The sequence below is a fragment of the Erpetoichthys calabaricus genome, chromosome 16, assembly GCF_900747795.2.
Source record: "Erpetoichthys calabaricus chromosome 16, fErpCal1.3, whole genome shotgun sequence".
In the NCBI taxonomy this organism is placed as follows: domain Eukaryota; kingdom Metazoa; phylum Chordata; class Cladistia; order Polypteriformes; family Polypteridae; genus Erpetoichthys; species Erpetoichthys calabaricus.
Window position 1 is genome coordinate 33,851,892 of NC_041409.2, and position 12,728 is coordinate 33,864,619.

The 12,728-nt window shown below is 41.4% G+C and overlaps 1 protein-coding gene across 1 annotated transcript in view; it reads left to right on the forward strand.

Moving 5' to 3' along the window:
- The first annotated feature begins 4,810 nt into the window (after positions 1-4,810).
- The window catches only part of ryr3 (ryanodine receptor 3), a 535,616-nt gene continuing 527,698 nt past the window's right edge, over positions 4,811-12,728 (forward strand). The window contains exon 1 of the mRNA XM_051920096.1: positions 4,811-4,954. Within this exon, the coding sequence (XP_051776056.1) occupies positions 4,907-4,954 (48 nt within the window). The 5' untranslated portion in view covers positions 4,811-4,906. The remainder of the gene's footprint in view (positions 4,955-12,728) is intronic.

Genomic DNA, 12,728 nt, shown 5'->3' on the forward strand with positions numbered 1-12,728 from the left:
GTAAACAACATTAGTAGTAAAGATGGTGTCTTGTCCTTGAATGAGTTTTCCTTGGCATGGAGCATTTATGACCTTAACTTTAACGTTAGATGAACGTCGAAGTTGTGAGAAGGCCACATAAAGTTGTCCATGTACAAAAACGGGCTCAGATAGGTAGATGCCAACCTTGTGCATGGTTTGTTCTTGTGATTTGTTGATGGTCATGGCAAAGGCAGGTTTAATGGGGAATTGTTTCCGTTTAAGTGTAAAAGGTAATTCCAGGTCAGAACTTGTAAGGTCAGTTCTAGGAATTAGAACAGTATTGTTAGCATGTGAACCTGTAAGAACTGTTGCTTGAATAACATTGTGTGTTATGGTGTTGACGACTAAACGTGTACCATTGCATAAACCCTGTTTAGTGTTAAGGTTTCTTAATAGCATGAGTATTGTTCCGTTTTTAAGGCTAAGACTGTGTTGTGGTAATCCGGCTGGGTTAATAGTGTTCAAATATGCTAAGGGGAAATTAAGATGGTCATTGTCGTCATCAGAGTCAACTTTGTCAGAGCTTAGAAAGAGGTGTGACTCTACAGGAAGTAATGGAATGACATGGTTATTAATGTGATCAACAGTAATATTTTTTGGACATAATATACTTCGTTGTGTTAAAAGGGGCATTTGGTCTAATGAGACCGCTGTTCCAAATATCTCCGTAAGTAAGTCGTCGCAGATGAAGGGTTGAGGAATTGTAATAATATCTGGGTGAAGTCCATCTGTATTGGTGAGTGTACAATGTTCTAGTTGTAATAACCAATTGTTATATTCGGGATCTGGAAATCGCATGTTTTGTACCAAGTGTATCTTTAGAAAGCAATGCCAATTGTTTGCGTAACATTTTTTGTTCCGCGGTTTTAGAAGCGCGCCGAGGTGAATTTTTTTTTTTGATGCGTGTTCGTGTTTGTGGTCCCGTTACTCGAGCCGTCTAGTTTTGTATCCGTGATCGTGAATTGATGACTTGTTTGATCTTTATTGTTAGGAATATGGATAAGTAATAAGTAGGATCGAACTCACTGTTAATATGCGGACTGTTCGTTTCTTCGTATTATCACCAATCAGGTCTCGCGCCTGTATATGTATTGTAGTTCAGTCTCGTGTTGTTTATATGACGTCGTCACGTATTTTAAGGTGGACTGAATAATAGCTGAGCGCATGGCATGTGGAGCAATAGGTAAGCACTGTCTAAAATCTACTCCTAATAAAAGTACCTTTCCTCCAAAGGGAATATTATTATTCATCAACGCAATGCCAATTGTCCGCGTATTTTAAGGTGGACTGAACAATAGCTGAGCGCATTGTAAGTGGAGTAATAGTTAAGCACTGTCTAAAATCTCCTCCTAATAAAAGTACCTTTCCCGCAAAGGGAATATTATTATTCATCAACGTTTGTAGAAGTTTATCAATGGTGTTGAGTAAGTGACTGGATGCCATTGTACATTCATCTATAATTAATAGTGTGGCAAGACGGATGTCACGTGCATTGTTACTGTGCATTGTCATAGTGGATACCGATGTTTCTGTGATTGGGACCGGTATTTGGAATAAGGAGTGACATGTGTTTTTGGAGCCGAGACATTTTTTCTTCCGCGGTTTCAGAAGCGCTTTGTAGGTGCCGATGTGATTTCTGCATATTTGCGTTCTAGATTTGTTTCAGGGTGCACTGTTCCAATGCGATGTAATATTTGTCCACATACGCGAAAGCAGTATGTGTCATTGCCTTTTGGTGACCTGATATTTACTCCGGTAGATGCAAAATCAAATGAACTATTGTAGGATGTAATGCAGTTCATAAAGTTTTTACTTTCAGGTACTTCGGTAGTTAGAAGCTTCTGTAGATATGCAGGATATGAATGTAAAGGAGGCAGTGTAATTTGACTTTTTTGACAATAACGTGTAAATTCATTACTTGTATTGCCATTTGTTTCTTCAGGGAAGTTAAGTGAATGACAATGATTGCAAATGACATTCATTAATCCCAATGAATTTTCATGAAAAGTGGACTTATTAATGAACGCGCTGTCAGCTAACTGGCGCAATCGTTAGTGTGGTCGTGGGTCTGAATCGTCCTTTTTGTGTACGTTTCGCGTGCTATGTCCGTAGTCTGAACCGTTTCGTGTCCAATGGGCTTTGTGTGGCGCTCGCGGCTTGTTTTTTTTGTGTGCTGGGGGCTTGTTGCCTGAGTTTTTATTTCTGTTAGTGGAGGGGGTGTTTGTGTGTCGTGGGGCTGAATCGTTGTTTTTGTGTGCGAACCGTTTCGTGTGCTATGTGTGCCTGCGTGTGACTCCTTTGTTTTTGGTGTCCTAGGGGCGCGTGGCCTCATTTCTTATTTCAGTTACTGGAGGGGGGCTTTGGGTGTCGTGGGTCTCAATCCTCTTCTTTGTGTGTGTCCCGTTTCGTGTGCAATGGCTTCGTGCGTTTACGTTGCATTCCATCCGGCCGGTTTCCGTTGCTTGGAGGGGGGGGGGTTGTGGGGCGCCTGCGCAGTACTGTACGTCTTTTGTGGCCACGGCCCATGGCCGGATGTCCCTGCGTCCATCCGGTTTAGCATTCTCAGTTAGTAATATGGATCAGAGGCTGATTGAGGATAACCCACTGTCAGAAGATTAAAGTTAAAGTGAAGTGGACCTTGCAACATGACAAGACCCTAAACATACTAGTAAATCCAACAAGGAATGGCTAAAGAGGAAGAATTGGAGTGTTTTGGAATGGTAGAGTGAAAGTTCAAATCTGAATTCTGTAGAGAATATTTTTTGAAAATGGTCTGTACATGCAAGACACCCCTCAAGCATCAGACATCTGAAAGAATTCTGCATGGAGGAGTGAGAAAAACGTTATCCAGTGATGTCAGAGCTATTGGAGGCAAGTGGGGCAGGGGGTTACTTTTCCCACCAGCAGAAATGGCCTATCCATTCTTCTCATGTTGAAAAAATTATTGCGAAGTCAAATTTTCATTTCTTTTTTTCTCCCTAATTATATCAGCTTTATTATAAATCCTGTTTAAATCAGGAGTTCCCAACCTGGCGTTCGGGTGACAAAGAGGAAGGCTCCATCGTGATTTGCCAAAATTGACTGAGGTGTGTTGCCCAACTTTATCATGTTGCAGTGGTCTGTCATTCGAATGTCATTTATTAGTTTGTGCTCCTGTTCTTTAATATGAAAAGAATTAAGCATTTTGTGCACAATTGTCCCCTGTGAATGAGCCACAGAAATGCACATTCTTGCGGGTTCCTTGCTGTAGTCGGAGTATTTGTAAAGCCAAAAAGATTTTTTTTTAAGAGAATGGAGTTTGGAGCTTGCAATAATCTGCAGAGAGAGGCGAGATTTCATTGATTTAATTTAACTGATTTTGACATTTGATTGACGTTTCTGCTGGGGGGTAAAGGGGACTGAATTTGATGCAACACTGGCTGCTTGCACTCAGTCTATCTCTTATGCTGGTGGTCCTGGCAGTAGTGCAGCAATTTTAATTGTAAGGTGCATCTGTTTTTGAACTGCAATGCAAGTGTTATTGAGGGATAAAACTTGTTGACTGTGCTTCACTGCTTAGCAGCACACTGGCACCCATTGCTTCAAAGGGGTCTCCAGTCCTCCAAACCCCTGTGTCATTTTCTAATGGCACTTGATGCTTTGCGGTATGCCCCAACCCCCAGATTGTCAGTTGAGTGTCTAAGCTTCACGAGGCACACAATTACAAGATTAAAGGTACATTGTTCAATTTATATTTAAATTTTATGCACTGACTTAAAAGCTTATTTTTAGAGTTCAATTTGTTCACCCACAGTAGTGTATGTGGTTCAAAAATTAGAAATGTGACTACTTTACCTTCAAATGTGATATTACGTTTGCACCTCATACAAAGGTAAGTCTAACATTTTCTAGGGGTGTTTTTGGGGGCGTAGAAAAGGTTGGGAGCCACTGGCACAAATGAAGATATGTCCGCATATGTTAAAAAAAGAAAAAAACATTTAATGGGGTATACTTACTTTTTCACATGATTGTATTCCAATGACCTTTATAAGCTGGAAATATGTGGGTTCAGATGGGCATACTCACTTGGTTGTTTTCTGTTTTCCTCTGTGATGTGTACCTTTATATAGCTGTGTGTGTGGGAACGGGGTGGGCTCCGTGGAGGGGGGTTGTTCTCATGGTCTGTTTTTATTTCTGACATGTTTGTGATCCTTTGACATGATTGCTGTTTTCAATTTGAGCCTCAAAAAATATTTGAACACCCAAAAAATAAGTGAAAGGCGCTATACTAAGTAAAACTCGATGATGAGCATACACACACACAGCTATCGGCACCTTTGCCTTTCAGTTTTGATTGTATAACTGCATGTAGTCCATACAACAACCTGCCGACACCGATTCGGAGTAACAGATTACCATAAAATCCGTCCTACGGCTGTGCGTGTATGCGAGCGGGCTGGCGGGCTCTGGCGTTCACCGCAGGATTTCTTATTCCGCAAGTGCGCGACGACCGCGAATTTCATCTGTCACAAAGATGCTTTTGCATCCCCAATACATCACTGATATTAAAAGGGGACACGTTGGTTGTATGGGGGAGTGGGGGTGGGGTTGTTGTCGTTTTCTCCGCCTGCCTCCGTGTCATTGTTGCGGTGCGAACCGACGTCAGCGCCCAGACTCGCACTCGCGCACGTACCGTACTGATGTGCACCCCGGGGAGGCCACCTCTCCGTTCCTGCCAGGGAGGGAGCCTGAGTGACAGGCTGCAGTGCAGTGGGCTTGGCCAAGACCCCCCTATATGGCTGTGGATTAGCTGTATGCTAATACGGGGAGGAAAGGAGCCGCGCAGAGCCCAGGAGGCAGCAGTGGAGGCTATCAGAGTCTTAGCAGAGCCGGCTCCTCAACAGCCATGGCTGAAGGTGCTGAAGCGGAGGATGAAATCCAGTTCTTACGAACTGTAAGTAGCGATTAACCGCCTTTAATACTCGGGTGAATTCGCCCCCTTCCATCTATAAAGGGAACGAAAGGCAAGGAAGGGAAATAAAAAGCAGTCGACATGTGCGGCAGCCGCTGAAGCATCACTTGCTGCTCTGCGTGCAAGAGCGACAGGACGCTAATAGGCGAAGCGATGCTCATCCGGCTGGGGCAGGCACATAGACACACACCCGTCAGACTGAGAGAGGTCGTCCGAGATGGACATCTTCATTTCGCAAGTGTCGGAATCCAGCCAGCTTGTGCTCTCGTCTAATGCAGCGCACTCGCTGGAATGACCCTTCTGTTTCGCAGTTCGTATTGAGCTGGGGGGCAAGGTGGTCCTGCTTGCTTTCTGTCCTCTTCTGCTTTTTTGGGATGCTTTACGTTGATTCAAATATTTGAACAGGTTCCAAATAAAACTTTTGTCAGAACTATCTTTCTTTTTTAACAGTCGGGCTGCGCGCTCCCGAGGCTTCTCCTTTTGACGGTTGGCATGGTGTACAAGGTGCAGCGGGCGGCAGGCCCAGTTTATAGCCCGACGACTTCAGTCCGATTTCTTGATTTCGTTAAAGGATCGGAAGATGCCGGATGGACAGGGATTTACAGATGGGTGGATTCGGGAGACAACAGCCTCGCAAGTTATGTTCACACATTAGCTTCTTGGAGACGAGTCTATTTTTAATATTGCGCCTCAGATTAGTAACTGAGGCTCTGATAGTTTATGGACGGTGTCACTGTAAATGATATGTTGATGGGGTTGGGCGACTTGAACAGCTGGCCGGACTTACAGGTCCGAAATTGGGGACGTGGACGACGTGCCCGACAAAGTCAGTACCCTCGTGCAGGACTTAAGGGAACTCGGCAACCCGATTTCAAAAAGAGGGGTGCACGTCTGACCAGACAGAAACGAATTGTTTTGCCTTATATAGCGCCTTTCCAAAAGGGACACCAGGAAAACCACACCATCGATCCGTCTTTCATTTGCTTTAAGGAGTCACACTGGAATGCTGTACTATATGTCACGTTTTTCAAAAAACAACAAACACCTCAATTCAAACTTGCAGAGTAATATTAATAACAGTTAACTTGGGGGGTCAGGGGGGTGACCCATGCAGGTCTGACTAGATTCACCGTAAGCAATTATGAAGTAGATGTTTATACTAATAAAAATACATTTTTTGTACATAGCATCTTTCCCATGCTCAGGGCACTTCATAGAGTCTCACAAAGAACAGCAAGGTGTATACAACAAATACACATACTATCTACATAGAACACTAAGAACAGATAAATACAGGATATATAATGCATTAATCCGAAAAGAAGACAATAAACCAGAGTAAAATATGAAATACAATACTAGAAGAAACGGCTGACTAAATAACATACACATAAATCATCGTGAGCATCTGTACAGTAGAGGTAAAATGAAAGAAGGCTTGGAATGTTAGCGTAAGTTAAATGCCTTCTTGAACAGATGAGTTTGAAATAGTTTTTTTCTTAAAAAAGAATGAACCGAGTTTGCTAATGTCATTCATTTGGGGAGATCGTTCCAAAGTCTGGGCGCTATAAAGCTTAAGGCTCTGTCACCCTCCATGTAAAAAATGAATAATTGCTGCAGAACAATCCAAATTTATTGTATTAATGTCTGCTTAGAGCCTTTCAAAAAGAACACACACTTCAAAACACAACTTGAAAAGCAACCTAAGTATGAGAAAAAAATAAAATTACCCATACAGGTCAACTGGCATTGATTCTACACAATTATGAAATCAATCTTTTTTTGTTTTGTTATAGTGCCTTTACAAGAGTAACACACACACAAGCATTTTGCAGTCATTTAAATGTCTGTTAACAAAAAAAAATACTATGTAAATGTCTGGCTATGGCCAGTTATAATTGTTATATGTATATAATTATATCTGCTTGACACTTATCCAGGCTGACTTACAAGATCAGCACACAGCTTACAACGGTGGCCAGACAATTTTACAGTTAAAGCACAAACAGGTTAAGTAACTTGCGCAGGGTCCCAAAGCAAGGCAAAGGTATGAGTTGAACCAGCAGCCTTTTGGTTTGAAGTCCATGGCACAAGTCACTACATTACACTGCCTACTACAGTAAGTGGAACCTTTATATATCAGTATACTGTATGTGTGTGTGTGTGTGTGTGTATATATATATATATATATATATATATATATATATATATATATATATATATACAGTATATATATATATACTAGACATTAAGCCTGTTAAAATAACGGGCGCTAGAACAGTAGTGCATAAACATTAGTAGGAACAGTCTATGTTAAATGGCAAGGGACCTTGACCTCATTCTGTTTCTATAATAAAAATAAAATAGAAACGTATATGACAATACAGTAAGTATAATTAATATTACATTTATCCTCTCCTCTGTGGCTGTTGATTGATGTGTTGTGTCTGTTTGAAGATCTCCTATCCTGCCTCTCTTTATTTTAGCTTGCTGTGGCGTCTCTCCAGCAAGTACTGTGCAGTTCCCCAGCAAGTATTTTAATCTGTGCTGGCGTGCAGCTGATTATCGTATGTGTGGCGTCTCCCAAGCAACAGATTTTATGTGCGCGAAAATAAATCTACTTTTAAAAGTCATCCTATTGTAATATCATGAAAATTCGTATATTTAGGAAAACCCCTTCAACAACAGACACTTTACACTTAACCGGGCCAAGCTTCTTAATCGCAAATCTGACATCCTCAGAGTGAACACTTGCACAACAACACACACTAATCCCACCTCTTTGGGGAAGCTGGTCTCCACGTCTCAGTACCTGATTGGATTTTTCGTGCCTTATGTTTTAGGTGTTACCTCATTTACCGAAATCCGATTGGAGCGGCCGTGCAATATTTTATAGGTCTCGCCCTCTCTGTCTTGTGTGACACGTCAGGCAGCCTTTGAAGCATCTGCTAGAGGCCGGTGACTCTGCTACTCATTACGCCCTTCCCTGTACTTCCGCCTTGTCTGTAATATGCGTTTAATTTTCTGTCACAACAGTGGGCAATCAGCAGAATCTCCCCAGAAACTGATGTAATGTGTGGCGTGCAGCTGATAATCGTGGCTGCGGGGTCTCTCCAGCAAGTACTGTGTAGTTCCCCAGCAAGTATTTTAATCTGTGCTGGCGTGCAGTTGATTATTGTATGTGTGGCGTCTCTCCAGCAATGGATTTTATGTGCGCGGCCGCGAGTACCCAATCAGCACTCTCCCCAGCAATGATGTCCTTTATTAAAGAGTGCCCCGCGCATGCGCACTTCACCAGAAGACACACACACACACGGACACATGGACACACACAGGGATTTTATTAAAGAGGATATATGTATATATACATACACATATAAGGATAAATGTCTTTATGTCTATCTGTGTCATTCCAACAGATGCCGTATCACAAACATTTTTATTAATATAATGTATGGGATTTGTTATTCAGATAGATGATACAGTATATCACAAATATTAACACTACTTTTACGAATCTCATACCAAATGGCATATGCATTACATTTGTCATTCCAAAAGATGCTGCATCACAAACATTTTTAGTAATAAAATGCATTGCATTTATCATTCCAACAAAGGGTGCATCACAAAATTAGCACTACTTTTACAAATCTCTTATCAAATGGCATACAGCAGATTCATATGCATTTCATTTGACATTCCAATGCATGCCACATCACAAATGTTTCTAGTAATAAAGTGCATTGCATTTGTCATTCCAACAGCGCATCACAGACATTAACACTGCTTTTACAAATCCCATACCAAATGACATATAATAGAGTCATAACATTGCATTTGTTACTCCAACAGATGGTGCATCACAAACATTAACATTGCTTTTACAATTCCCATACCAAATTGCATATAACAGAGACATATGCATTGCATTTGTCATTTCAACAGATGTTGCATCACAAACATTTTTAGTAATAAAATGCATGCATTTGTCATTCAAATAGACAGAGCATCACAAACATTTGTAGTAATAAAATGCACTGCATTAGTTATTCCAATAGATGGCACATTACAAATATCCATCCATCCATCCATTTTCCAACCCGCTGAATCCGAACACAGGGTCACGGGGGTCTGCTGGAGCCAATCCCAGCCAACACAGGGCACAAGGCAGGGAACCAATCCCGGGCAGGGTGCCAACCCACCGCAGGACACACACAAACACACCCACACACCAAGCACACACTAGGGCGAATTTAGAATCGCGAATCCACCTAACCTGCATGTCTTTGGACTGTGGGAGGAAACCGGAGTGCCCGGTGGAAACCCACGCAGACACGGGGAGAACATGCAAACTCCACGCAGGGAGGACCCGGGAAGTGAACCCGGGTCCCCAGATCTCCCAACTGCGAGGCAGCAGCGCTACCCACTGCGCCACCGTGCCGCCCCATTACAAATATTAATACTGCTTTTAGGAATCCCATACCAAATAGCATATAACAGACCCATATGTATGGCATGGTGTACTGCAAACATTAATCTGGAGGTCTATGTTGATTATTTAGATTTAAACCTGTCTTAGACGGGGCATGCAGCTAGTTATGTATATAAATATATTGTGGTTTTGTCAAAAGTAAAGCAGTTTGTAAAAACAGATAGTTGCTGCTACAGGCCCTCCAATTTTAAAACGTTTGAAATGAGTGGTGCTTTGGCAAATATTCTGTATGATTGTGAATCTTTGGTTCATAAAAGGAAGGCAGTCCAAACAAATGTTTGTGAGCCAGTTAACAATTATACTGTGTGTGTCAATTTACATATATATGTGTGTACGTACAGAATAGATACAATATATAAAGTATGTATTGTGTGTAAGCATACAGTGCAGTGTATACAGTAATATATATTATATATATATATATATATAGTATAGGTACAGAATAGACATACAGGTATATATAATAATGTGATACATATATGTATATGTAAATGGGTATAGCTCTATATGTTTATGGCATATATATATATATTATATATATATATACACACACATATATACAGTATATATTTTTATATATATATATATATATATATATAGGTATGCCATAAACAATATATTTTTACATTGCATTGGCACATATATATTTGAGCCATGCCAGCCTGCCCTGCCTTTGACCATTTGTATGCCAGTTCCCATTGATCTCCCCTTTCAGCTGTTTTTTTGTAATTCATTCTCCAAACAATGGAAGGCACTCACTCCTAAAGCTACTGATTTGAAGGCTGCTAAAACTGAAGAATACCACACTGACTCTTGTGTGCACCATCAGAATCCAACTAACTATTGATGGAAGCATTTTTATATTGCACCTTTTTAAATGGAATTAATGCTGAAAAATGTTGAATAAAGCCATGATGGTGACATTTTGGAAGAGCAGGAATGAGAGTGTCTGAAGAAGCAATTAGAAGCAAGTGCTTTTCACATAAAATACTCAAAAGCTTCCTACAAGCCATTCAAGCCAACACTTTAGAAGAAGTGTGTCCGTGTGTGCTGGCTTGTGCTAGATATTTTGTGAAAAAAAGACCTGTGCATTTTAAAAAAGTGTGCATTGTAAATGCCATTTAAGTCAAACTTAATTATGACAGAGAAATCAAATATAAATAGAGAAAAAATCAACCAAAGTACATATTCATAAATGTGAGATAATCTATGTGCGGATAGAAGAATTGTTAGGAGAAAAGGAGGTAAACTGAATGCAAGGGAGCAGCAATCATGGCATTGGCCTGTTGATTGGACTGCACGTGGCTCCTGTGGGACACCCTGGGCTGCTACCCAATGCCTCTCCTGTGTCTTCTGTTTTTGAAGCACAGTGGCACCTCTGATGGCCTGAGGAATCAAGTTGTGTGGGGTGTGCACTTATAAGGGATCTGTTTTATGGTAGAACTTTTCATTCATCCCCCTAATTCAGCCCTCATAATGGCACCCCTCCGTCTGTTTCCTGCAGTGTTCCTGACTAATGAAGTGAGCACAGGTGAATGAGTGGGACACCTCAGTCCTCTGCCACCACATTCTCAGCTCCCACTGTACCATAGGGCTGCCTGAAGCCCCAAGTGGGAAAGCACTCATGGATGCATGCAAGGAACACCAGCATTACGCCGATTACGCACTTTTGCTTTACCATGCTCTTCCAAAAGAGACAGATCAGCAGACGCTCTTTACTGAATGTATAAAACAAAATGCCACTGGTCGAGTGTGCTGAATGTGCAGGCTCTTTTTAACCCCTTGCGGGTGCGCTTCCTCCATGCCGGCATTATGATTTTGGAGAATCTGCTGATGCTAGGCCCTTTCTGTAATCCTCCCTTGCTCCTCTCACCTGTCAGACATGCCATCTCCTCTTCTGATTAGCTCTGTCATAAATCCTAAACCAAGGGAGCAGATGCCGCGCAGATATGTCCTAGGTTTGGGCATGGGATGGTCATCGGCATCCATTTACAGGTCCCACTGGAGGCTGGGCTTTGAAATTCCTTGGCTATTCCGGCATGCTAATGATGTGGCAAACGCAGCTGCAGTTTGTGGGAGATCTGAAGTGCAACTGATATGGTGTTCACGGCCTGTGTGCGCCAGTAAGAGAGGGAGCAAAGGGCATTTAAAGTTGACAAGGGTGGAGAGGCCTGCTGAATCATTTTTTTCTGCAGACACTAAATCTTAATAGCTGTATGCTGACAGCTGGCCTTTAAGAAGACATTTATGTTAATATTTAATCATACTTGTATTTAAAAACGTTTTAAAAGTCATTTCCGAGAACGTCTATAGATTTGGGCAACACAATATTCTGTAATAGCATTTTACTTTACCATTTTAATAGGATTATTCAGGTGCATAATTTATGATGTGTGGCCTGGTGATTAGTGCTACTACTGCCTCACCATTGCAGGTCCTGGGTTCAAGTCTTAGCTCGGGCAGTGCCTGTGCATGTTCTTCACGTGTAAGGGTGACTACTGTCACATCCTAAAGTCACATGAGTTGTCCGAACTTGGACTGTTGTCCCATTCTGGGTTGGTTCATGCTGCTGCCAGAAAAGTCTTCAGGTGCCAGTGACCTTATTCATGGAATAAGGAGTTGAGAAATTGAAATAGTGATTGAATATGCAAGAGAAAAGTTTAATATAGCAGCTTTGTTTAAATTGGTAGAAGGTTTTTATTATGTTAATCACAGTTTGGAGGTGCTGTCTGATGAAAGGAAAAGAAGGGGACCTCACCTCTAGTGTTGGATAGGTGCTAACATTTTGACTTGGAACCAAATTACCGGTTATTTTGTTAATGCCGGTATTTGATTAAATGGGATTTTGTACCCTGTGAAACTTTGAGCACTGCAAAACAGTATCATTTGATCAAAAAGCAGGGTTAGGGGGCCTCCTTGAAGATTATTACACTGTGATACAATATCATTTGATTGAGAAGCAATTTTTGGGGGACCACCATAAGCTCTGAGTGTTGCGATACAGTGATCCTCAGATGCATTAGGACTGGGAATCAATTAAAAAATAATTTATCGCATCATTGTATGTAATTAATTGTGTTTAATGCATCTAACATTAAAACATCTAATCTTAAAATAAGTACAGTAAAACCTTGATTATCCTTTTCTCGATTAATTGTCATGGCCAAAAAAAAATAAAATGTGCGCAACTGCGCCTGCCTATTACTATATTACTACTGCTGTACGGTGCGCTGTGAGCTCTGCACATAGGACCAACTCTCC